The sequence below is a fragment of the Ictidomys tridecemlineatus genome, chromosome 4, assembly GCF_052094955.1.
Source record: "Ictidomys tridecemlineatus isolate mIctTri1 chromosome 4, mIctTri1.hap1, whole genome shotgun sequence".
Lineage (NCBI taxonomy): Eukaryota > Metazoa > Chordata > Mammalia > Rodentia > Sciuridae > Ictidomys > Ictidomys tridecemlineatus.
The window spans coordinates 198,437,814-198,463,805 of NC_135480.1; the positions used below are offsets into that span (position 1 = coordinate 198,437,814).

Genomic DNA, 25,992 nt, shown 5'->3' on the forward strand with positions numbered 1-25,992 from the left:
ACATATCAGAGAATACATTGAAACCTGAACTTTTTGAGCCTAGCTTATTCCATTTAGCATAGTTTTCTCCATTTTCATCCATAATTTTATCAGAAAATGTCATAATTTTATTCTTCTTTATGGCTGAGTAAAATTGCATTACTTATATATACTGTATTTTCTTTATCCATCTGTCTACAGGCACCTGAGTTGGTTCCATAGATATAGTCATCTATTCTATTCCATTGTTCTTCACATAGATACAATCATCTGATATCTGATAAAGAAACCAAAAACAGGTTGGATAAAAAATGGGATTTTTAACAAATGGTGCTGGGAAAACTGGGAATCTGAATGTATATGCATGAAACTAGATCCCTGTCTTTCATCCTGTGTAAGTCATCTCAAAGTGAATCAAAGACCTAAGAATTAGAGCAAAAACTTTGCAATTGCTAGAAGGAAACATAGGCTTAACACCACTACATATTGGCACAGACACCAATTCCTTACAAGACCCTAAAGCTCAAGAAATAATACCAGAAAGTGGTGTGGCATCAAAATAAAAAGTTTCCATACAGTAAAGAAAGCAATTAACAGCATGGAGAGAAAGCCAATGGAATTCAAGATCTTTGCGAGCTGTTCCTCCAACAGGAAATTTATATCCAGAATATATATATATACACTAAAAATTCTTAATGTCCAATCCCCCCAATTAATAAGTGGGCAAAAAAACTAAACAGACATTTCTCAAAAGTGGATTTACAAATGTCTAACAAATATATGAAAATAAATATTCAATGTTTTTAGCAATCAGGGAAATACAAATAAAAGTTACAGTGAGATTCCATCTCACTCTGGTCAGAATTGCAATCAGTGTTAACTTTTACTACAAATTATTATACTAATAAACCAGTCTGAAAAGTCTACACAGTGTGTGATCTCAACCGCATGATGTCCTAGAAAATGTAAAACCATAGAGATAATAGAACAATCAGTGTTTACTAAGGGTTTGGTGTAAAGGAAGGGGAGGAAGGAATAGGTAGAATAAAAGAGGAGGTATAGGCAGAAAGATTATTCCTTACAGCACCCTAATTTTGGATACCTGTTTCTGTGCATTAGTCAAAAAACACTAACCAACCAATAAGACAAACAAACAAAAAAATCCCATAAAAAAACAACAAAAAGAAAGAAAAAAGAAAAAAAAGATTTATATAATCTACGGCTATATATGACAAACACACAACTGAAGTCATTTGGAATGGGAAATGCTGAAATCACTGTCTCTACAATCAGGAGGCAGACAAAGCTGCCTATATTTGTTTCTATTCCATAAAGTATTAGAAGTCTTAGAACAAAAAGGGCATCCAAAGCAGAAAGGAGGAGGCCCAATTATCCCTGTTTACAGACAACAAGATCTTACACATAAAAAACCTTAGAGCTCTATTTAAAACTTTTAGAGCTAATGAACACATTCCATGAGGTTGCAGGAAACAAAATTAAAACAAAAAGTGCTTGTTGTATACCAACAACAAAATTTGTGAGGAAAAAAAAATCACAAAAGATTCCATTCCCAGGAGTAAAAAAACAAAATAGCCAGAAACAAAACTAAATGGGAGCAAGTGATCTCTATAATGTAAAAACTCTGATGAAGACACAGGAATAGAAGTTCGACATGTTCATGGATTGGAAGAGTTAATATTATGAAAATGACCATTCTACCCAAAGCAATTAGCAAGGTCAGTGAAATTCCTATCAAAAATATGGATTGTAATCTTCTCAGAAATAGAAAAATACTTTCCTAAAATTTTATGGACTCTCATAAGCGCCCAATAGCCAAAGAAATCTGGCAGAAAAGAGGGCCAAGTAGAGGAATCATAATACCTGACTTGGAAACACACTACAAAGAAATAGTAACCACCACAGTGTGAACTGGTAAAAACAAACAAACAAAAACAATGACAAAAAAAAAAATCAGACACATTGACCAACAGGACAGAATAGAGGACCAACAAATAACCCAAGGGAAGCAATTTTTATAAAGCCCAGATCTGCTGAACTCAGTGGTGTAGCAGTCTCCAATCTCACCCAGACCCCAGCAGTTGTAGTGAACAAGTTTCTTGTGAATCTACTTGGAACGTCAGCCCTATGGGCCCAGCGGCATGTGTGGCTCAAGTAGGCCCTGTCTTTGCCCTTTGATAGAATAGTGGCAATGGGAAAATGAGGCCCATTCAAGGCACCCAAGGAATAATGTAGTACGTTTATCAAAAGTGCAGTTCAATGTTCCACTCAGACCTTGCGAATACTTGGCACAAGAGCAGATTCCGTGTGTTGCTTCATCCCTACAGTGTTCATGGGGCCCTCGCGCAAACCAGTGCACCAGAAAGCAGATACAACCCTGCTGTGTTTTTAGGGTGTATATATTCCAGAGAAGAAGGAATAAGAAGAGACAGGAATTCTCTGTCAAGCCTACAGATAAAGGGAAAACTTGTTCAGCTATTTATCAAAGGTTCCCTCCAATGGAGACACTTTGCCAGCCCAAGCCCAGTGTCTGGGGATCAGAATGGTGGCAGGGGGGGGGGTGAGGTGGGGTGAAGAGCTTCTGGAAGCCCAGGAAAAGGATCGAGAGCACCCCACCCAGGGAAGGTGTCCCAGGTGAGCAGTATGGAAGAAAACACCAGGCCTGTGACTCTGTGCTCTCCTCATTATCTCTCTTGCTGTCTTTCCCCTTTGGGCCCTCTGTACCAGTACACAAATGTCTATGAGTCCCTGAACTTTATTGGTCTAGAGTAGGTGCTGGCCTACGTGTAGATCAGTCTGTCTGGATTGGACTCAGGTCGCCACTTCCACCACCTCCTGGCCCAGCTGGAGCACATTAAAGCCAGAGGGTGAGAAAGACTGGGAGTGATACAGGTGAGCATGTAAGGAGAGGACAGGACAGGCCACACTTGGAGGAGGCCCCAGGGTCTAGTGTTAGACCAGCCTCAGCCCAATCATTTGGGATGACTGTGTCTGGTAAGGCTACCTGGTGGTGGAGTTGTTTATAGCAGGCTCTCCAAAACGCAGGCAAACCTCCAGTGCCAGCTCTGTAACCCGCTCTCCGGGGTAGAACCAGCTCTCTTCAGCAGTTCCAGTCAGCACCACAGCTACAGTGACAGAGCTGGAGTCACTGTCCTTTCCACCAGCTCCCTAGAGAGATCCTGATCCAGATCCAGATTCATGATTGACAGCTAGGCTGCCACCTCACATTGAAGCCAACATGTTTCAAGACAGAACCACACCCAGCATCAGGACTGGCACTAGCTATGGAGCTAGAGGCAGCCTCAGTGAAAATTCTGGCTTCAGTGCCAGAAATAGACACCTCCAGAAATTCATTAACAGACTGTTAACCAGAAAGATCAGGGGTCTCTCCTGGGCCATATAGTGTTGGAAAGGGCTCAGAGGAACTCACTAAAGTGATGGCAGTGCTTTAGCTAGTGATATGTATTTGCCAAAATTGAAGGACTGGCTCATTAGCATCTGGGTATATTGTTGCATTGTGTGTGTGTGTGTATGTGTGTGTGTGTGTGTGTGTGTGTGTGTGTGTTTAAAATATAACAATTCAGAATAGCCAAGTTATTGAGGTGACCAAGGTGTCTGTCAGTAGAAGAATGGATTTCATTTCATATTAACTCATTGGTGAACTTGTCTCCCAGTATAACCACTGTCTTTTTGTGTCAAATCTTCAACATATAAATTCAAGCACAGAACTTCAATTCATAAATATGCATATATATATTTTTTTGTTCTGTGCTTTGTTATATTGTTGCAGTCTTGTTTTTTGAGCTGCTGTGAACATTGGTATGGCTGCGTTACTGTAGTATGATGATTTTAAGTCCTTGGGTATAGACCGAGGATTGGAAAAGCTGGATCAAATGGTGGTTCCATTCCCAGTTTTCTAAAGAGTCTCCATACTGATTTCCAGAGTGGAATGGTTGAACCAATTTGCAGCCCCACCATGAGTGTGCCTTTTCCCCCACACCCACACCAACACTTATTAACTGCCATTCTGACTGGAGTGAGATGGAATCTCAATGTAGTTTTAATTTACATTTCTCTGATTGCTAGAGATGTTGAACATTTTTTTCATATATTTTGACCATTTGTATTTCTTCTGTGAAGTGCTTGTTTAGTTTCTTTGCCCATTTATTGATTGGGTTATTATTTTTTTGGTGATAAGTTTTTTGAGTTATTTGTATATCTTGAAAATAAATGCCTTATCTAAGGCACTAGTGGTGAAGATTTTCATCTAAACTGTAGGATCTCTGTATGCTGAATATAGTAATTTCCATCTCCAGTTGGACATGTGCAAGACACCTTTGGGGTATTAAGTCTAACATCGAACTTGTGGTATACAATTATGCGCATTATTAACAATAATAATGGCATATTTTTTGAAGTGATTAAGATTCCTAGCTATACAAACCATTGTCAGCAAAGAACACCCTCAAACTTAATTTTTCCAATACCTTGATTTTATATTGAACCTTATTAAAGTTTTAATTTGACTTCCTTTGATTATTATTGAAGTTGACCACTTTTGGGTGGAGATACCGGGGATCTAATCCAGGGACATTCAACCACTGAGTCAGCCTTTTTTATTTTTTTATTTTGAGACAGGGTTCACTAAGTTGCTGAGGGTCTCACTATATTGCTGAGGCTGACCTTGAACTTGCAATCCTCCTGTCTCAACCTCCCAAGTCACTGAGTCACTGGGATTATAGGCATGTTCCACCATGCCTAGTGATCACTTGTTAATGTGGTTTTTAGCTCATTTGGATCTTTCCTATGAAGTCTGTTAATGTTATCTTTTTTCAATTTTTCATATCTTCACATTTGGGTATATGTTACTATTACTATGTTAGCTGTTCTAAGGGTCAAGATTTGAATAGGATTGAGAAAGATGAGAGAAACTTGATGTGGAAGAGGATATAGATGAAGGTCCTCTCTGGTACCTCAGGAAATAGTAATATCATTTGTCAAATCAAAGAGACCTTTTTGTCATACTGTTTAACCAGTTAAGAAATCTCTCTCTCTCTCTCTCTCTCTCTCTCTCTCTCTCTCTCTCTCTCTCTCTCTCTCTGTGTGTGTGTGTGTGTGTGTGTGTGTGTATGTGTGTGTCTGATTGTAGCAAGCATACTGCACAGACTGGGCAAGTGTTCTAACACTGAGCCACATCTCCAGCCCATAACCTTTTTTTTTTTTTTTAACTCCCTGCAGGCAGGAAAGAGGAAGTTGCTAAAGAGGTCTCCTGATTTGAAAAGCAAGTATCATCAACCTTTGAATTCTAGGAAATCCAGCAGGACAATTGGAGCAAGGTCAACAGGGAAACACTGAGGAGTGGAATAGATTACTCCATTAGTCTTCTGAGGAATCTCCATACTGCTTTTCAAAGTGCTTGCCCAAATTTGCAGTCCCACCAACAATGCATGATTGTACCCTTTTCTCCACATTCTTGCCAGCATTTATTATTACTTGTATTCTTGATGATTGACAGTCTAACCAGAGGGAGATGAATTGAGGAAATGGAGCTGGAAATGTATGGAATGGATTTAGGTCAGTTTTGTAAGGTGTTGGGTGGACGTCATACATTGAACATTTTTTTAATGGTATTGTGAGAAACTTATATCAATAGAATACTAACTCTATTGCTTTTGGGCAGCTGAATGAGATTTATAGACACTATTCTGTTCCCATATCCCATGAAGATGATGACATATAACTACCCTAATTCTTTATTTTCAGAAGGTGAGAGTTTCTGGTATTCTTGACATAGAATGGGGTTAGAAGCAAGAAACTTTGGGTATCACATTCAACCTCCAGTTTGGTATATTATAGACTCTGCATCACATTTTCCCCAAGGTCAGCTGAGCAGGTGAAAAGTTTTGTTAGCTACCAAGTTCCTAACAGCTGCCTGTTGGTTGTTATCACCATTCCTCTAAGGATGAACTCTCTTATGGCTGCCTGAACTGGTAGTTCGTCCCCCTAGGGACAAAAGGCAATGAAGCAATTATATCTATTTTTTCTTTAATTTTGAGCAAGGGATGGCAGGATGTCCCCTGGGTCCTCTCCTTGGTTTGTAGAATTGAACTCATACCAATTTCCCAGCAAATGTTTATCAGTATATCAATCTTGTTTCATTCCGAACTGATAAGTACTCTGCTTGTCACAGTAGAAATTTGAACCCCTTAGAAACTCCACCTGTTTCACTGTGTTTCATGTCTCCCACAGAGAAATGGAAGAACAGCCCAAGGCTTGCAGCTGAAGGTATTATTTGATAAGTTCAGACAGGAACAAAGAACTTCTTCTTTGGCAGATCCAGGAAGTGAATAGAAAAGTCAAGTATTTCCTGATGTTTTAAGGTCTTGAAAAAAGAAGGATTTAGTTTGATTGAAGGAAATACTCAAGAATAAAATCTGAAAGAAAAAAACCTTTCCCCCACATTCCATGAAAACTCCTTTAGGAAGAGTAGTGGAAAATTGAAAATGTGAAGTGGGGAAGAATATTACTAAAGGAAGAACTGATGAACTTATATAAGGTATATGACCTGATTTTTTATTATTCAGTAGAGTTATGGACTAAGGCCCTCGCTTCAACCTGCTCTCAAGTCTCCAGATCCTGATATCTTGAAGCTATTGACTTGGTTCTGTCATCTTGATACAATCTGTGGAAATAAGGCATTAGGAAAAGCGTTTTGCAGAGCCAACAAGTTTAAGAGAGGCCAACAGAGTATTAGAAGTCATCTACCAAATGTTGATTAACTAGTTCCTGACATGCTCTTTTAGTAATTTATTAAACTCAAATTTTTCATAGTGGGTTCTCTGACTCTTCAGGTTTGATCCTGGTCTGTTCTGATGATCATTCCAATGTTTCATGTTTTCTCCAAAAATGTCGAGTTGGTAATAAGGGGACAAATAGTGACTTTTGTTCCTAACCCCTAGAGTGGAAAAAAAGCTCAAGATAGGTTAAGATGCACACACTGAGTAGTTCAAAACCATGTTTTTGTTTCATAATAGTCACAATGACTTCTTATTCTTTCACATTTCTATGTCTTTAATGTACAGCAAAAGAGAGGAAGAGCATGAGGAGGGATAATCAGAGCAGTGTGTCCGAGTTCCTCCTCCTGGGGCTCCCCATCCAGCCAGAGCAGCAAGGCATGTACTACGCCCTGTTCCTGGGCATGTACCTGACCACGGTGCTGGGGAACCTGCTCATCATCCTGCTCATCAGGCTGGACTCTCGCCTGCACACCCCCATGTACTTCTTCCTCAGCCACTTGGCCCTCACCGACATCTCTTTCTCTTCAGTCACGGCTCCAAAGATGCTCATGAACATGCTGACGCACACCCAATCCATCTCCTATGCTGGGTGCATTTCCCAGGTATATTTTTTCTTATTTTTTGCAGATCTCGACAGCTTCCTTCTGACCTCAATGGCCTATGACAGATATGTGGCCATCTGCCACCCTCTCCACTACACCACCATCATGAGTCAGAACCTCTGTTTCCTCCTAGTAATTGGGTCCTGGGTCTTGTCCTTTGCTGGTGCCCTTGTTCACACCCTCCTCCTAGCCCGTCTGTCCTTCTGTGGAGACAACACCATTCACCACTTCTTCTGTGACCTCTCTGCCTTAGTGAAGCTGTCCAGCTCAGACACCACCATTAATGAGCTAGTTATCTTCATTGTAGGGTCAATGGTCATCACTCTGCCATTCATATGTGTTCTGGTCTCTTATGGCCACATTGGGGCCACCATCCTGAGAAGACCCTCCATCAAGGGCATCTGCAAAGCCTTGTCCACATGTGGCTCCCACCTCTCTGTGGTTTCTCTGTACTATGGAGCCATTATTGGACTTTACTTTGTCCCTTCATCCAATAGCAATAAAGACAAAGATGTCATTGTGTCTGTGTTGTACACTCTGGTCACCCCCATGCTGAACCCCTTCATCTACAGTCTGAGGAATCGGGATATGAAAGGAGCTCTGGGGAACATCCTCAGGAGAGGAACATTTTCAGCATGATGGGCTTTGTCTTCCTTCTTAACTGGGTCTGAAAACTTCTCAACCCCACAGATGCATCCTTTCCTCTGTGAATTGCTATCTGTCACTGTCTTAATGTGACACTCTTTGTCACAGTCTGTGTTTCAATATACATGTAATTTTTCTAATTGTCATCTGAATCTTGAGACGCTTGGGAAAGGTTTTTATAAACCTACCTGCACATTTTTTTTCTTTTCATATAGTATTCTTGTGCTAAAACAGTTTAAATTTTATTGTAGTCAGAAATTTTCAACTTTTAAAAAATTGGATTATTTACAGAATTTCATAAGGAAGATTTTTTTCATTTCTCAAGATTTCAAGGGTACTTCTTATGATTCACTCATGATTTCATTTTTGCATTCAATTTTCAAATACTCATGAATTTATTTTTGTGAGAAAACTTGATTAGAAATAGTGATATTTTTGTTTTAGTGTCTTTACTTTAATCCTTTTAAATTTATTTTTTAATTGGCACATGAGTTTGGTACCTATGTGATTTACTGGTTACTATGTGATGTTTTCACACATGTATACAATGTACAATGAATTCCTTCTCTACCATTTTTGAAATATGTAGTATTTTACCATTCTCTATAGCCACCTACTGTGCAACAGAACATCAGTATTTGTAACTCCTTATCCATTTTTCTAGACTTTTTAGTTGTGTCAGAGTAAGGACAATTAGGCACATGACACTTTTTTCCTAAAGTGAGCAAGTCTGCTGAGGAACTGAAATGAGACAACGTTCTGCAAAAGGCCAACACAATGGTCCAGATAGAACGGGCACAGGACTCCAGTGAGCAGGAACTTGATTGGCATCTTCTCTACCCCAGCAAGGTAAGTGGGTGTGAGGCCCAGCAGTGAGGGTAGAGATGTTTTAAAGGGGATTCTAGGTGGTGGTGTGCCAAGTGGGTGATCAGTCCCTTGTGATATCGGGGAATTCAGCCTCTCCAGATGTGGCCAAGCAGGACATTGAAATAGGCCAGCTGAAATGAGTTCAACTGGGACTTCAGCACAGTTTAATCCAACTATATTTTGTTATAAAACTACCCAACTACATGAATGTAGTAACCTGTGTTTTCATCTGAAATAGTGAAATTTTATCTTGAGTCATTGAGAAACTGCCTCTGCTCAAGGCAAAGGTAATTAATTTTATTTTATAAGTTGACTATGGTAAAATATATTTCTGTGTTTATTATTTATTTTAATTCTAGTATTGGATAAAGGAAGAAATTCATATTTAAGAGAGATCTAGTAGCTAACCATGTGCCACTAGGCTAGCATTATCTGACACCAGTGAAACTCAAATTACTGTGTGCAAGGTCAGATCCTAGGGCCTATAAGCTACTTGTATGTTTTTCTAACCTAAACAATATTTGTATCCATTTTACTAGAAATTTGTTTAACTATTTACAAATAAATTGAAATAACATACAAACAAAATCTGTATTATTTAACATACCTACAGATTAAATGCATATATATATGCATATATATGGTGTCATATTGTGCCTATATATGTGTGTGTTCATAAATGTGATATTATTTAAATAATAATAATAAATAATAAATTTATTTTAAATTTAACTAATTTTAAATAATAAATTTTTTTTGGTACTGGGGTTTGAACCCAGGGGTGCTTACCACTGAACCATATCCCCTGCTTTTTTTTGACAGAGTCTTGTGAAATTCCTGAGACTGGCTTTGAACTTGAGATCCTTCTGTCTCAGCATCCTGAGTTGCTGGGATTACAGGCATGTACCACCACCCCCAGCTTAGAGAATACTATAAAAAGAAACCTTCATTAAACAATCTGTAGGCTTAAAGGATGGAAAACTTACAAAACTGTTGAGTCACCTTTGGTCCCTCCTCAAATGTCTCTTCTCCTGAAGGAACCCAGTATCTTTACCATTTTCAATATTCTACCACTTTTCATTAGAATTGTTAGAATTCTGCGTTGATTCTTCAATTTTGCTTGTTCCAGAACTGCATGTAAATGAAGCAATACTGCATTTATTCAGTTTTGTGCTTTTGTGATTACTATTGTCCTTGTGAAAATAATATATTTATTTTTATTTCAATATAAGACTATAACCCACTTATCCTCTCAATTTTCAGTGGCTATCTTTTATTTTTAATTTTTGACATTTTTCTCACAAGCAATAGTGCTACAAACATTATGGCACTCGAATCTAACGTGTATATGCAAAGTATTCTGTAAATGGTATACTCCAAGGGATTACTGGGTTGCAGGGCAAGTATGTTTCCAATTTAATTATCACTACTAAACTCTTATACAAAATAATTATACAAAACTCCTTGCATTTTTATAAACAGTAGGATCACTCCAGGGTAATCCTCTCCAGCACAATTTCATATCAATACTAATTCAAAACACACAAACACACACATACATGCACACCTTGTGACTAACAGTTTATATATGCAATATGATTATTGGTAGTCAGGGGAAATTTGTCACTTTAACAAGTAGAAGTCAACTAAATTTGTCACTTTAACAAGTAGAGAGAAAGGCATGCACCTGATTAAATTATACCAAGTGATGAGAAACTGAGCTATGTCATCAGGAGTTAGAATAATAGAATGTCAGTAGCACATGATTTGTAATAATTCAACAAGACCCTGTTATTAAAGGAAATGTATATTTCCATCCTTGATAGAATTTTGTACTGGCATTGGCTAATAAAACATATGCCTTATACTATGATTTAATCAAATATACATGAATTTCAAAATTAAAGAATCGCCTTGTCTTATGTACCTAATGGCACAATGCTCTGTTTTAAGTAAAATTTCAAAATTTTGCCTTTAGTCATTGAAATATATATAACGTTGGTCATTTTAATGCTATTTGAGGTTGAAATTTCATTTCAATGTTTTCTCCAAAAGTAATGAAATATTTAAAATTATTTAGATTATCATTTGTCTACTTCTGTGCAATACTAAATGTATCACTTTTTATTTTTTGTAGAAGTATAAGTTGTTTCTTGTACAGGTATGCATCTATATGATCCAGAAAACTTACCTCCATTTTTAAGTATGCATTGCTACCCTATTTGCTTTTAAAATTGTGGATTTATGATAAGTCATAATATGCAGGATGATTAAAAATTAAACAATGTATTCCCTATAACTCAACCTTTCTACTCCTGGGTATAAAACCATGAAAACTGAGTTTTTAAATATGTCTACTCTCACCATTCCTATTCATTATAGTTCTTGAAACTCTTGCTAGAGCAATCAGACAAGAGAAAGGAATCAAAGGGATATAAATTGGAAAAAAAATCAAACTAACTCTGTTTGCTGACAGAATCATAGCTAGAATCAAAAACTCTACTAGATGACTTCTAGAGCTGGTAAGTAAAATATCAGAGTATAAGATCAATATTCATAAATCAATAGCTGTACTACACCCCAATGATGGAAAGACATCCCATATTCTTAGATTGGTAGAATTAATATCACCAAATGGTCTTCCCATCCAGCCAGAGGAGTGAGGGATGTATTACGCCCTGTTCCTGGGCTTGTACCTGACCACGGTGCTGGGGAACCTGCTCATCATCCTGCTCATCAGGCTGGACTCTCGCCTGCACACCCCCATGTACTTCTTCCTCAGCCATCTGGCCCTCTCTGATATCTCTTTCTCCTCAGTCACGGCTCCAAAGATGCTCATGAACATGCTGACGCACACTCAATCCATCTTCTATGCTGGATGCCTCTCCCAGGCATATTTCTTTTTATTATTTGGGAGTCTTGGCAGCTTCCTACTCACCTCAGTGGCCTATGACAGGTATGTGGCCATCTGCCACCCCCTGCAATACACCAGAATGACGAAACAGAGCCTGTTTCCTGCTAGTCCTTGTATCCTGGGTCTTATCCTCTGCCAGTGCCCTTTTGCACTCCCTCCTTCTAGCCTCTCTCTTTCCTTGGAGACAACACTCTCCACCATTTCTTCTGTGACCTCTCTGCCTTACTCAAGCTGTCCAGCTCAGACATCACTATAAATGAGTTAGCTAGTTTCACTGCAGGATCAGTAGACATTACCCTGCCATTCATATGCATTCTGGTCTCCTATGGCCACATTGGGGCCACCATCCTGAGAAGACCCTCCATCAAGGGCATCTGCAAAGTCTTGTCCACATGTGGCTCCCACCTCTCTGTGGTTTCTCTGTACTATGGAGCAGTTATTGCACTCTACTTTTCCCCCTCATCTAATAACACTAAAGACAGGATGTCATTGGGTCTGTGTTGTACACTCTGGTCACCCCCATGCTGAATCCCCTCATCTACAGTCTGAGGAATTGGGATATGAAAGGAGTTCTCAGAAATGTCCTCAGTAAAGGACCATTTTCAGCATAATGGGCATGTTTACTATTATAGGTAGTAGACCTTCTCAATCCTGAACATGCATGCTTTTCTCTCTGAATTGCTGTTTCTTTGTGAATTTTGGTGTGGCACTCTTTATTCAGCCATGTTTCATTTTTTTAAAATAATTTTTATTTATATAATGACAGCAGAATGCATTACAATTCTTCTTACACATATACAGCACAATTTTTCATATCTCTGGTTGTATACAAATTATATTCACACCAATTCATGTCTTTTCATATCTGTACTTTGGATAATAATGTCCATCACATTTCACCATCATTTCTAACCCAATACTCCCTCCTTTCCCCACCCACCCCTCTGCCCTATCTAGACTTCATCTATTCCTCCCATGCTCCCCCTCCCTACCCCATTATGAATCAGCCTCCTTATATCAGAGAAAACATTCAGCATTTGATTTTTTGGGATTGGCTAACTTCACTTAGCATTATCTTGTCTAACTCTATCCATTTACCTGCTAATGCCATGATTTTATTCTCTTTTATTGCTGAGTAATATTCCATTGTGTATACATGCCACATTTTTTTAATCCATTCATCTATTGAAGGGCATCTAGGTTGGTTCTACAGTTTAGCTATTGTGAATTGTGCTGCTATAAACATTGATGTGGCTGTGTCCCTATAGTATGCTGTTTTTAAGTCCTTTGGATATAGACTGAGGAGAGAGATAGCTGGGTCCAATTGTGGTTCCATTTCCAACTTTCCAAGAAATCTCCATACTGCTTTATATATTGGCAGCACCAATTTGCAGTCCCACCAGCAGTGTCCATGTTTAATTTTTAATTTAGCTTTTGTCTCTGTCTTATTGATCTTGAGAACCTCAGAAATGGTGTTTACAAATATGCATGAAAATTCTTACTTTTCATATACTATACTTGTCCTACAATTTTAGATTTTATATAGTTATAGCTTTGTAAATTGTATAGTTTACAGCTTTTTGTAATAAAGCTTTTTAACTTTCTCAGTCTTACAAATATTTCTTCTGTCAGGTTCATGATTTTATTTTTTATTTAATTTTTAATACTCTTGGGATTTATTTTGTGAGTATCCTTAATTAAACTTACTTCTTTGTAATTTTTATTTATTCTATATTATTTTAATTGATATATATATAAATTATAATTATTTCTAGAGTATTAGGTTATGTTTTCTTACATGGATATATTTTTTAAGTTTTTTAATGTAATGTTTAATTTTTTAATGTAAGTGAGCATCCTTCCTCAAATATTTATCATTAATTAGTGGTGGAAACATCCAAACTCTTTTAACTTATCCACAGATGCAGTTTATTATCATTATGTACAGTTGATCTATAGCGCATTAGAACACCAGAGCTTAATTCTCTTACTTTACAACCCATTAGTCAACTTTTCTTCATTCCTCCTTCTCTCCGTGGTTATCAATTAGGGGAATTAAGTTCTATTTTAAATAGTTTGCATGCTCTTTAAATAAATGTGCATATATTCAGGTTGCATTGATATATTATCACATTTTAAGTAATATTATTAAAATAAATATTCATTTAATAATCCCTAGGCTTAAATAATAGAAAAAGAACAATATTGCATATGCTTCTTTGGTCCCTCCTCAATTGTATTTTTTTCGGAAACTCAGTATCTTGATTATTTGCGAAGTCTCTTGTTCTATTTAGAATTTTTCACTTGTGTATTCTTAAATTTTGTCTCCTCTAGAAGTGTGTATAAATAAAATAATACTAAATTTATTCTGCTAGGTATTACTTTTGTAGCCTCTATGAGATTTATCTATATATTTTCATTTCCACTGTGAGCCTATAACAGACTTATCTCCTCTATTTTTGCTATCAGCATTATACTACTATGAATAATGCTGCCACAAACATTTCTGAGCATAAATCCAATGTGTATGTATATGCAAAATATACTGTAACTTGTACACCCAGGAGAGTAACAAGACTGTAGGTTATGAATCTATTCAATTAAATCATCACTGCTAAACTCTTCTCCAAAATAGTAATAGTAAGAAGCCTGTACAAGAAGTCTACACATTAAATGAGTACAACTGCAGGAAATCCTAGAATATGAAAAACTATCAAGATAATAAAATGTAAACAATGTAAAGAATTAAAAGAAAAATACCTCTAATGAACAAAGTTGAAAAAAAATTCAACACAATACTAGAAAATCAGATTCAATCTCCTAAAAAAGACTATATGTCAAGAGCCATTCATGAACCATATATGAGGATCTTTTTAGCATTGTAGCCAGTGAGTGGGAAAGTCTGGTACTGGGAATTTCCTGTGGCAACCCCACAGGGTAAGATCACCCCAAAACACTTGAACTCCCCCTCAGCTGTGCTCAAAAAGATTCCATACAGCACCAGAGATGGGGTGACCTGCTGTGGTCACAGAGCCCCTCAGAGATGGGTGTGACTTGACAAGATGCCAATCAACCTGCTGACTGCAAGACACTATGAAGCAAGACTCCATCCCTGCCTTTGATGTACCCTCTTAAATAAATCATGGAAGCCATTTTCTAATTGTTCAGCTCCACCTTCCGTGTGGGCTATACCTGTCAGGCACTCTGCATTAAAATTAATTTTTGACTCTGCATCTTATTTCTTCGCTAATTATTTCTGACTTATTTTCTCCAGTGGCTTACAATGTTTTGGGCAGGAAAAAGGATCCTCCATGAGGCACTGGCTGCCTCACAATAACTATAGAGGGATTTGGGGATAGAGCTCAGGAATTCAAGGTCTGCTTAGCATGCACAAGGCTCTTCAATCTCCAGCACTACCAGAAAGAATATATACAGCAGAGTCAAGATAGAATAATCACAGATATGCAGGGATGCTCCAACATATGCAAATAATAATAAAAATATACATTAATAGAAAGAGGCTAAACACCATATAAGCATCTAAGTATATGCAGAAGAAATAGTAAGGAAAATTCAGTAAGTCTTAATGACTTAAAAAGAAAACCCTCAAGCTGTGCTCTGTGACATATGCCTGTAATCCCAGCAGCTTGGGAGGCTAAGGCAGGAAGATTTCGAGTTCAAAGCTAGACTCAACAAAAGCAAGGTGCTAAGCAACTCAGTGAGACCCTTTCTCTAAATAAAATACAAAATAGGGCTGGGGATGTGGTTCAGTGGTCAAATGCCCCTGAGTTCTATCTCCAGTACCAATAAATAAATATATAAATGAATGAATGAGTAAATAATTAAATAAAAAGAAAACCTTCAAAAATCAGATATAGAAGGATGTATCTCAATGTAATAAGGAGAGTATATAACAAACCTACAGCCTATACTATTTTGAATGGGAAAGGTTGAAATAATTTTATCTAAGATGAGGAATAAGACATTTCTACTGCAATTATTCCAAATGTTATTTGAAGTATTAGCATGAACATAAGGAATGAGAAAGAAATAAATTTTATCCAAATAAGAAAAGGTTACATTATGTGTTTGCAGTGGACAATATATACATATATGATAGACTAAACTTTTTTAAAAAAAAGTTTTAAAAATTTATTAAAATTTATTGATGTTGCAGGATAACAAAATTAATAGATTTTATACACCAATAACAAAATTTCATTCATGATAATTATGAAATTAAAGTAAATAAATAGAAACCAATTTAAGCATGGAAACAAATGTTCTCTGTAATGAAAATTGCAAAACACTGATGAAATATATTGAAGAGGACACACAAAAACTGGAAATACATCCCATGTTCATGGATTGTAAGTTTTAATTTATTAATGTTCATAATGCCCAAAACAATCTCAAATTCAATGTAATTATTATCAAAATATCCATTATATTCTTTCACAAAATTATAAAGAACATTCCTAATACTTTTATGGAATCACAAAGTATATAAAATAGCCAAAGGAATCCTAAAGAAAAATAACCAAGTGGCGGCATCATGATATCTGATTTCAAAACATGCTACACAGTTCCAGTAACCACAACAGTATGATATTGGCATGAACACGGACACTCTGACTAAGGGTGCATAATAGAAGATGCAGAAATAAACTCAAGTGAAGCAACTTTTCCAAATGCCACATTTTGTTAAATCTACCAATGCTGTATTCTGTTCCACTCAGACCAAAGAAGATATAATATGCAACATCCTCCAGATTCTGTATGGAAATTAAGTCCTGTTTACTCAGTTGCATATGGGAGTGGAGTAGCCAATGCCCTTTCTTGTTTTGTGGAATTGTGTCAATGAAAGACTAGACCCATTCTTAGCACCCAGAGAATAAGGTAGAACATTGTCCATAACTCTGGACAAACTGATACTTGTGTAGACTCAGCATAGATTACCTTCATTGCTTGAGTCTTCCAATATTTATAGAGTGTCCTTCTGCATACAATACAGTGTAATAAAGAGGGAAGATACAACCCCCTCACCTTCTTGGTATATTTATGTTTCAAAGAAGACGTAGAAGATTATGTCAACCTCACTGAATGTGGGGCAAATTGATTAAAGCATATCCTAGGGCACCTTCAAATGAGCCACTTTGACAGCCCCAGCTCAATGAACAAATGAACAAGTGCCAAGGCAACCAGAGTAGGTGTGGTAGATGGATGAGACAAGGCTCTGCATGGACAGAGGCAGGCACAACAGACCATCACCCAGGAGTACAATAGGAAAGCATCATGGAAAGAGATTCTAGGTCTCTGACTAACAGAAATTGAATGGCTGCTGTCTCCAGTATTATCCATTCTAAGTCCCTCAATGCACCAGACACAGAGAATTTCTGTGAGTTCCTGAACTTTAAAAAACAGGCATTATAGTTCATTTACCTGTCTTGGATTTGGAGACTCATATCCACCATCTCCTGCCCTAGATGGAAAACCTGAAGCTCACTGAAGTAGACCAGCAGGGTAAAGAGGATTGGGGTAGCTACAAAACATCTGAATCTGTTAAGAGATGACAGGCCAAGCCACACTTAGAGGAGGTTCCAGATTGCAATGTTAGGCCAAAAATAACCAAAAGCTTCAGAGCACTCACCTGGGTAGACTGTTCTCTGGGAAGACTTCCTGGAGGTAAAATTCTTGACTCTTGGTTCTTCAAAATGCAGTGCAATGACCATTTGAAGATCCACAATGGGACTTAGAGATAGAGACATCTCCAGTGTTAACTCCAGCATCATTACCAGAACTAGAGTCAATTCTGGAGATCCAGTTTTAGTTCTACCACCAGCTGCCTAGCTGGATCCAGATACAATATTGCAAGGTATGCAGCAGCTCAACTTGGAGCTAGCACCAGTTTCAACCTAGAGCCAGCTCCATCATCAAGACTAAAACTAGCTATGGAGCTAGAGTCAGTCCAGTGCAAGTATCACCTCTAGGAAAGAGCTAGAACCAATTACAGAAATGAATTAATATATTGTTAAAGAAGTGGGATTACTTGTTGCTCTTGGATGATATTGACTGGGAAGGGGCTCAAGGGAGCTCTCTAGATTGATCTCAATGCTTTGTGTATTAATATGCATTTGCCAATACTGATTCACTGTTCATGAGAATTTAACCATATTTGTCATATGAAATTTTATGATATAATTTCAAAAAACTAACAGAACAGATTTTAATTCCACCTCATTTTCAGGGGGAAAGTCGGTTGAGAGCGATTGTGGCAATATAATAACATTTCCATTATGGAGAAATGGCTAGGAAAGGCATTATGGAGGACTACTCATTCAGCTTTTAATATATAGGTAGGTTTCTTTCATGATAATTCATCAAGTTATATACTTCATGGATGCTCATTACTATGAATATTTCATTTCCATTTACGAATTTTTGTTTTAAGAAAGTATCATTTTAATCTACCCTCACAACATATATTTTACCCTCCTGTCTCCCCTCAGGCAAAAATCACTAGTATAAAATTAATGCCTTTGATTCCATTGATTTTCATAGTTTTATTCCTATTTGTATATAACTCTAAAATATATGTATATACATTTACACATACACATATACATCTCTTGGCTATCTTTGGCTGCCATAATAAAATACCACACAGTGAGTGACTTGATAGAAATTCATTTACTCAGAGTTGTATAGATTAGAAATCCAAGATCAAGTTTCCAGTTCATTTAGTATCTTGTTGAGGACTGTCTTCTTCCTGGCTTTCGGAGAGATGCCCCTTCTAGCTATGTCATTAAAAGGCATAGATGAGAGAGAGAGAGAGAGAGAGAGAGAGAGAGAGAGAGAGAGAGAGAGAGAGAGAGAGAGATGCTGTCCATTCTCAAAAGGACACTAGTCATATTGGATTTAATGCTCCATCCTTATGATTTCATTTAACTAGTACATTAGAGATCCTTTGTCTAAAACATATCCACAATTGGTGTTAGGCCTTCAATATACATTTTGGGGCACAAGCATTCAGGCTATAAAAATGGATACATATAAATCTTTCCTTTGTTTATATATTTTTTTATAGTGTCAGAGCCTTGGTTTTTCTTCTACGAATACATTTCTTTCATGTATATATGATGTGGTATATAATTGCTCTATAATATTCCTTATGTAAAAATGCCATGACTGGTTATTTTCCATCTTTTTTGGAGATTATAGATAATATTGTATATATTTTACATATTTAGGTCTCTAGTTTAACAGGTACAAGATATCTTTGGGTTATATAACCATCGATGGAATTGAACAGCCCATAGCAATGCACATTTTCCACTGTAAACCACATGACACAGTTTCCCTATTATAAGTAGCTAAAATGTTAGGTTATACATCTATAGTCACCAAAAATCATCCTTAAATTTAACTTTTCTAACCTTTTAATATAAACTGAACCTTGTTGAGGTTTTAATTTGTCTTTTTATATTATACATGTTGGCCACTTTTTCATGTGGTTATTTTCTGAAGATCTTTTCTGAAATCCCAGTGAATCTTATCTGCATATTTTACACCTTTTCTGTTTGCATGCTTTACTATTCAAAGTATTTTCAGAAAGTAAGATTTGCATAGGATTTGGAAAGATGGGAGACATAGGTGTGTAGGAGGATAAAGGTGAAGGTCTTCTAGAAATGGTATCTGGTACCTGGAGAAGAGTAACATTATTTGTAATTCAAGAGATCCTTTTTTTATACTGTCTAATTAAATGAGGAATGTTGTAGAGTTGTGGATATTTGTAATAGTCATTCAAGGAAGGAAGGAGGGAAGTGGATTTCAGAAGGAAATATTGTCAACTTTCAACTTCTAGGAAAACAGGTAGATCTTTTGTAATGTTATCATCAGGTAAACAGATGCTCAACTATGATCTATAAGATGCAAAAACTATTCCTGAAGTCTAAAAGTCTTACAAGACTTCTTCATTCAAATAGCAGTTTCCAATCCATATTTATTTTAATCAGAACTAATTAAGGTTTATAAATGTTCACATATATTCCCATTGAAAATCAATATGTGATATTTATTTTTTATCAGGCCTTGACAAGATGTAACTGGAGATGTATGGGAAAAAAATTAGGACCAATTTTAAAAGGAATTGAGAGGGAAGTATATATTTAAAGGTATTTTGTGGTTATATGAGAAACTTACACCAATAGAATATTAAAACCACAGCTTTTGGTCAGGAGAATAAGATTTACATGAAGTTATTTTATTCCCCAAGTCCTGTGGTGAGAATGAAACATATGTTTCCTGACTCTTTTGTTCAAAGACTGAAGGTATTAGAGTATTACTGGTATTCCTGAAATAGCATGGGGTTCAGAAACAAGATACTTGGGTAAACACTATCTACCAGCTTGGTTTGTTCTGGACTTGACTAATATTTTCCCTAATGTAAATAGAGAAGGCAAAAGGTTTTTGAACTACAAGTTTCTAGTAGCAGCAGTCTAATATCATTATCTACTATCTAATATAATTATAATTATTCTAATATCCATTCTAATACCATTATTCTAATAGTTGATATAATTATTCTAATATCTAACATAATTATTCCTCATTATTCCATCATTGTTAGTTCTCCAAGAGTAAAGTCTCTTATGACTACTTCAACAAGTAGTTCATGTCCCAAGAGAGCTAATTGCAATGAAGTCATTATTATCTATTTTTTTTTTGTATTTGGTGCAGGGGTGAAAGAATTTCACCTTGGATCATCTCCATAGTTTATAAAAACAAGGGCTCACACTTATTTCTCAGCCTATAAACAAATGTGTATAGATATATTATCATTCTCTGGTTTTGAACTGATAACTCTTTTTCCTTTTGCAATGTAACGGTGAGCCCCATTGAAACTCTACATATTTCGCCGTGCTCTACATCTTCCAGAGAAATGGAAAAACTCTTCCATGTCCTGTAGCAGAAGGTATCTGTGATCATTGTCTAAGGTCTGTGTTATAGAAGTGTAAAATTTACTTTCAATGATATGGTCACATTTGTGTGTGTGTGTGTGTGTGTGTGTGTGTGTTAGGAGTGTGCTTCTGATCCCTAGGCTCCATCCCTGCTCACACTAGAGTATAACAGACACCTCCGTGTAATTTATCTTCAACTGAGTCACCACCCAAATTTTGAGATGATGAGGTGAAACCACATCTTTATGTAGAATAAATTATCTCAAACTGATTCTTCATCTACTAGAAAAAGGTACCTCATTTTGCAAATCTTCAATCCACATTAAGTCTTATTATGTTTTCTCCCAAATTTTACACCCAACTTCTATAAATTTCTGCATTACTGCTGCCATAATCCAGATGTAAACGGGTATTATTTCATTCCTAAACTCCTGTAGGAATCTCCCATTTTCATACCTGCTGTCTTTCCTTCCTACATTCTAATCTCTACTCATTATAGAGGAAACAGAATTTTTTTTGAATAGTATTAGTAATCTTTTTTTTTTACCATACGATTTATTTTTATTTTTTTTAGTCATACATGACAGCAGAATGTATTTTGACATGTAATACACACATGGAATTACATACATCAGTCATATTGTCTATTCTATTCTACTGCCCTTCCTATCCCCCCTACTCCTCCCCTCCTCTCCCATCCTTTCTCTCTATCCAATCTAATGTGACACACTTTTTTTTCTTTTTCTCATCACAACATCATATATGTATTCTGTATAACAATGAGGTTCTCCTTCCATCTTCCATGCGTAGAGCAAACAGAATTTTGAGTCATTTCCTTTCTTAAATGTTTTGTGGTGTATACTACTTCTATGAGAGTAAAATGGAAACTTTCTTTTATTTCAGGAAACTTTCTATAATGCTTTACATACTCTGGCCTCTCAACAATTCTCCATGTACCTCTCTTACCCAGGGTGGCCATGATCTTAAATGGTCTCAGCTCCTCAAATGTCCCAGCCATATTCTCTCCAAACACTTCATTGGAGTGCTAATTTTTATAATCTTCATATGACAGGCTGTTATATTCTGGGCTTCTTGAAAGACAATATATAGTAACCTTTGCCACCACCTCGCCTCTTGTAATCAACAATCTACCAAAATCATGACTATGCATTCCCTCCAATTCCAAGCTAGGAATTTGTATTCATGCTACAAGCTAGGAATTTGTATTCCTCATTTCAACACTCAAAAATGGTACATAATGACATATGAAGAGTGCTATTTATCTTACTGGAAGTTGCAAAATATTTTAAAAATTTGCATGACCAAAAGATAGCTATTTAAGATTGTCATCATGATAAAGTATCTGTTATTAACATGGAAATAAATCTGATAACTGGATATATAATGTACCTCAGCTAATAATATCACATCAACAGAATTTTTAGCCTAGTGGGCTAAAGGATGTGGAACATTCAAAGATAATTTCAATCAATTTGAGAGAATTGGTACATTAATGTGTACTTTAGGTAAGCCCTCCCCAAAAAAATGAGTTATGAATAACATAGGGAGGCGACTCATCATTTCAGCACTCAAAAATGTTCAGACTAAATAAATTTTAATGAAATTTGGATTCTATATTTTACTAAATTATCATATTCTCTTTCCCTATTATTTGGCAATTTTTAAGAGGAATTAGTCTAAATTACCAAAAAACCTGAAGAAAAAGGAAAGAGGAATAATAGCATTAGAAAAATTTAAGAAATGGTAGAAATACAACAAGAAAGTATTAGTCAAAAATAATTGGCAGGAAACCAAAATGAGGAACCACTTCTTTGAGGTTTGAAAGAAAAAAGCTATCATTTGTTTCTGCAGGAGAGACATGGAGAACGTCATCTTGGCCAATTCAGGATGTGGCTAGAAAAGGAAGTATTTACTGGCATTCCATAGACTTTAAAAAGCAAGATTTGGCTTGAGATGAGAGAATATACAAAAAAAAGGAATTTGGAAGAGAAACAGAATGTTTCTTCGCATTCTATGAAAATTCCTTTAGAAAGGTTGACTTAAGACTAAAAAGGGTAAGTGGGAAAGAGTTTTCCTGAAGAAAAAAAAATGATGACTTTATTACAAAGTATATCACCAGACATCCCTTGACATGCTGCATATGATTTTTTTCATCAATTTTCCAGACCCAGATATCTTACGGATTCAAAGCCCCCCACAGGGTTCTCTAATCTTGATCCATGGAAATAAAGCATCAGCCAAAGTGGGCTTCAGAGCCTGTGAAAGGTTCAATAGACCCTTTAGAGATTTTCTACTACAGTCCCATTGTCTGGTTTCTTACCTCGCCTTGCACCTAATTCCTTAATCTCTGATTTCCATCATGAATTCTTGGACTTCTCATGTTTGAACCTGGTCTGATCTGATGATGATTCAGATGTTTCTTGATTTCTGCAAAAGATACTGTGTTGGTTCTTGGTGGACAAATAATATCCTTTACCCAGATCATCCATCACTAGCCATTAATGTGGCAAAAGATTAAGGTATTCCTTCAGATTAAAATGCACATATTGACTAGTTCAAAACCATGTTTTTTTATGTAATAGTAACCACGGCGTCCCCTTCTTTCTTATTTCCATCTCTTTTTCGTCTCCAGCAAAAGAGAACTTGAAGAGCATGAGGAGGGATAATCAGAGCAGCGTGTCCGAGTTCCTCCTCCTGGGGCTCCCCATCCAGCCAGAGCAGCAAGGCATGTACTACGCCCTGTTCCTGGGCATGTACCTGACCACGGTGCTGGGGAACCTGCTCATCATCCTGCTCATCAGGCTGGACTCTCGCCTGCACACCCCCATGTACTTCTTCCTCAGCCACTTGGCCCTCACCGACATCTCTTTCTCCTCAGTCACGGCTCCAAAGATGCTCATGAACATGCTGACGCACACTCAATCCATCTCCTATGCTGGGTGCATTTCCCAGGTATATTTTTTCTTATTATTTGGGGATCTTGACAGCTTCCTTCTGACCTCAATGGCCTATGACAGGTATGTGGCCATCTGCCACCCCCTGCACTACACCAGAATGATGAGACAGAGCCTCTGTTTCCTGCTAGTTCTTGTGTCCTGGGTCTTGTCCTTTGCCAGTGCCCTTTTGCACACCCTCCTCCTAGCCCGTCTCTCTTTCTATGGAGACAACACCCTTCACCACTTCTTCTGTGACCTCTCTGCCTTACTCAAGCTGTCCAGCTCAGACACCACCATCAATCAGCTGGTCATCCTCACTGTAGGAGTGGTGGTCATTACTCTGCCATTTATTTGCATCCTGGTCTCTTACATCTACATTGGGGCCAGTGTCCTGAGAAGACCCTCAATTAAGGGACTTTGCAAAGCCTTGTCCACATGTGGCTCTCACCTCTCTGTGGTTTCTCTGTACTATGGAGCAATTATTGGACTCTACTTTTTCCCCTCATCTGGAAATACTAATGACAAGGATGTCATTGTGTCTGTGTTGTACACTCTGGTCACCCCCATGCTGAATCCCTTTATCTACAGTCTGAGGAATCGGGATATGAAAGGAGCTCTGGGAAACATCCTGAGGAGAGGAACAATTTGAGCGTGATGGGCTTTGTCTTCCTTATTACTGGTTCCGAGACCATCTCACTTGCCATGAATGCATCCTTTCCTCTGAATTATCATCCTTAATGAGTCTTGTGGAACATTTTCCAATCTATATTTTCTTTTGCCTTGGATCTAGTTTTTCTTTCTAAGTTCTTAAATTTATTATTACTATTTTTATTTTTGTGAACTAGAGTCTTGGGAAACATTTTCACACAGTATGTTTGTCCCACAATTTTTTTAACTATTTCAAGTGAAAGTCTTTCTGTTTTTCATTTCATAGTTTGCATTTTTTAATAAGTAAGGTGTTTTCCTTTCTTAATGTCACAAAAATATTTTTTTTCTGGTAGGTTTATTATTTTTTGTGTTTAACTTTATAATATACTATGAATTTATTTTGTGGATAAAAATTTAAATCTAGCTTTCATTTTGTTTTTTATTTTTTTTAAATTATTTTAATCTTTGTTTTTTTGACATGTAAAAGTCATGCATATTATGGGGTACTATTAGATGTTTGTATACATGTATACAATGTATAATGTTCAAATCAAGGGAAATGTATCTATTTTCTCATGTATCACCTTGTGGTGAGAAGTTTAAAAATCCCTTCTAGCTTTCTTCAAGCATATAGTATAAGTATTCAGAGTCACCATATTGTAAAATAGAACATTAGAATTTATTTCTTCTAACAGTAACTTAGTTTTACCTGTTAATGAACCTTTTCCCATCCCTCTGCCCCATTTCTTTCCTGCAATTGTAATTTCTTGTCCTCAGTCCTAATATTCTTTACTATTGTTAGAGTGACAGTGACTAGGCATACCACATTCAAATTTTTCTTGAAAATGAGAAGGTCTGTTCTCAAACTGAAATAGGTTGGCTCTTTGTAAAAGGTCAGGGACAAATCATGAGCAGAAACTTGACTGGACTCTCTAGTCCAAGGAGGATTAAGTGGTTGTGAAAATAGCAGTGAGAGAAGAGATTTTGCAGGAGACTTTTCAGGAGTTGTTGTGATTGTGGGTGATCAGTCCATTCTGCTAAGGGGGTTCAGCATTTCAAGGTGTGTGCAGAAGAAGAACTAGGCAGGAATTCAGGAAGACCAGACAATCCACAGTGAGTTTAACCAGGTCTTCAGTGTTGTTTAATCCAACTATATTTTATCTTTAAGTGAAGAAAGATATTTCCCTGCTGAGCTACATAATTGTAGTGTCCTAGGTTTCTGTTTGAAATGGCAGTCTTCAGTCCTGGGGAATCTGCCTGCTTCAAGCAAATGTACCTAAAACTTCATTAAGTCAATTACTATGACAGATATTTCCAAGCCATTATTTCAATGGGTCATAGCAATTGGTATGAAAGAGGAAGTTAAGGGAGGTTTAATAACTAGACCTGTGCTAGTTTTGGAACTGGAACACAATCTACTATGTGTGTGAGTTCAAATCATGTAACTATAAACCAATTACATATTTTTCAAACATCTGCAATGTTCTCACACATTTTACTGGAAAATTTACTTTCATTTTTATAAAAATACTGAAATAGCATGTGAACAAATAATATGTGAAGTTAAATATACATGTGTATGTATGATATTGTTCATACATGTGA

At 36.8% G+C, this 25,992-nt stretch overlaps 2 protein-coding genes and 1 pseudogene across 2 annotated transcripts; all 3 read left to right on the plus strand.

Moving 5' to 3' along the window:
• The first annotated feature begins 7,096 nt into the window (after positions 1 to 7,096).
• Positions 7,097 to 8,035, plus strand: LOC144376716 (olfactory receptor 1J21-like). Its single transcript, XM_078044988.1, has one exon. It carries the CDS (start codon positions 7,097 to 7,099, stop codon positions 8,033 to 8,035), a length of 939 nt encoding a protein of 312 aa, XP_077901114.1.
• Positions 8,036 to 11,574: 3,539 nt separating this feature from the next.
• Positions 11,575 to 12,433, plus strand: LOC144376717 (olfactory receptor 1J21-like; annotated as a pseudogene).
• Positions 12,434 to 23,455: 11,022 nt separating this feature from the next.
• On the plus strand, positions 23,456 to 24,388 carry LOC106144636 (olfactory receptor 1J21-like). Its single transcript, XM_078045186.1, has one exon. It carries the CDS (start codon positions 23,456 to 23,458, stop codon positions 24,386 to 24,388), a length of 933 nt encoding a protein of 310 aa, XP_077901312.1.
• The last annotated feature ends 1,604 nt before the right edge of the window (positions 24,389 to 25,992 follow it).

Excerpts from the sequence above, each read along its gene's own strand:
- LOC144376716 (XM_078044988.1), top strand. The coding sequence starts at position 7,097 with ATGAGGAGGGATAATCAGAGCAGTGTGTCCGAGTTCCTCCTCCTGGGG.
- LOC106144636 (XM_078045186.1), top strand. The coding sequence starts at position 23,456 with ATGAGGAGGGATAATCAGAGCAGCGTGTCCGAGTTCCTCCTCCTGGGG.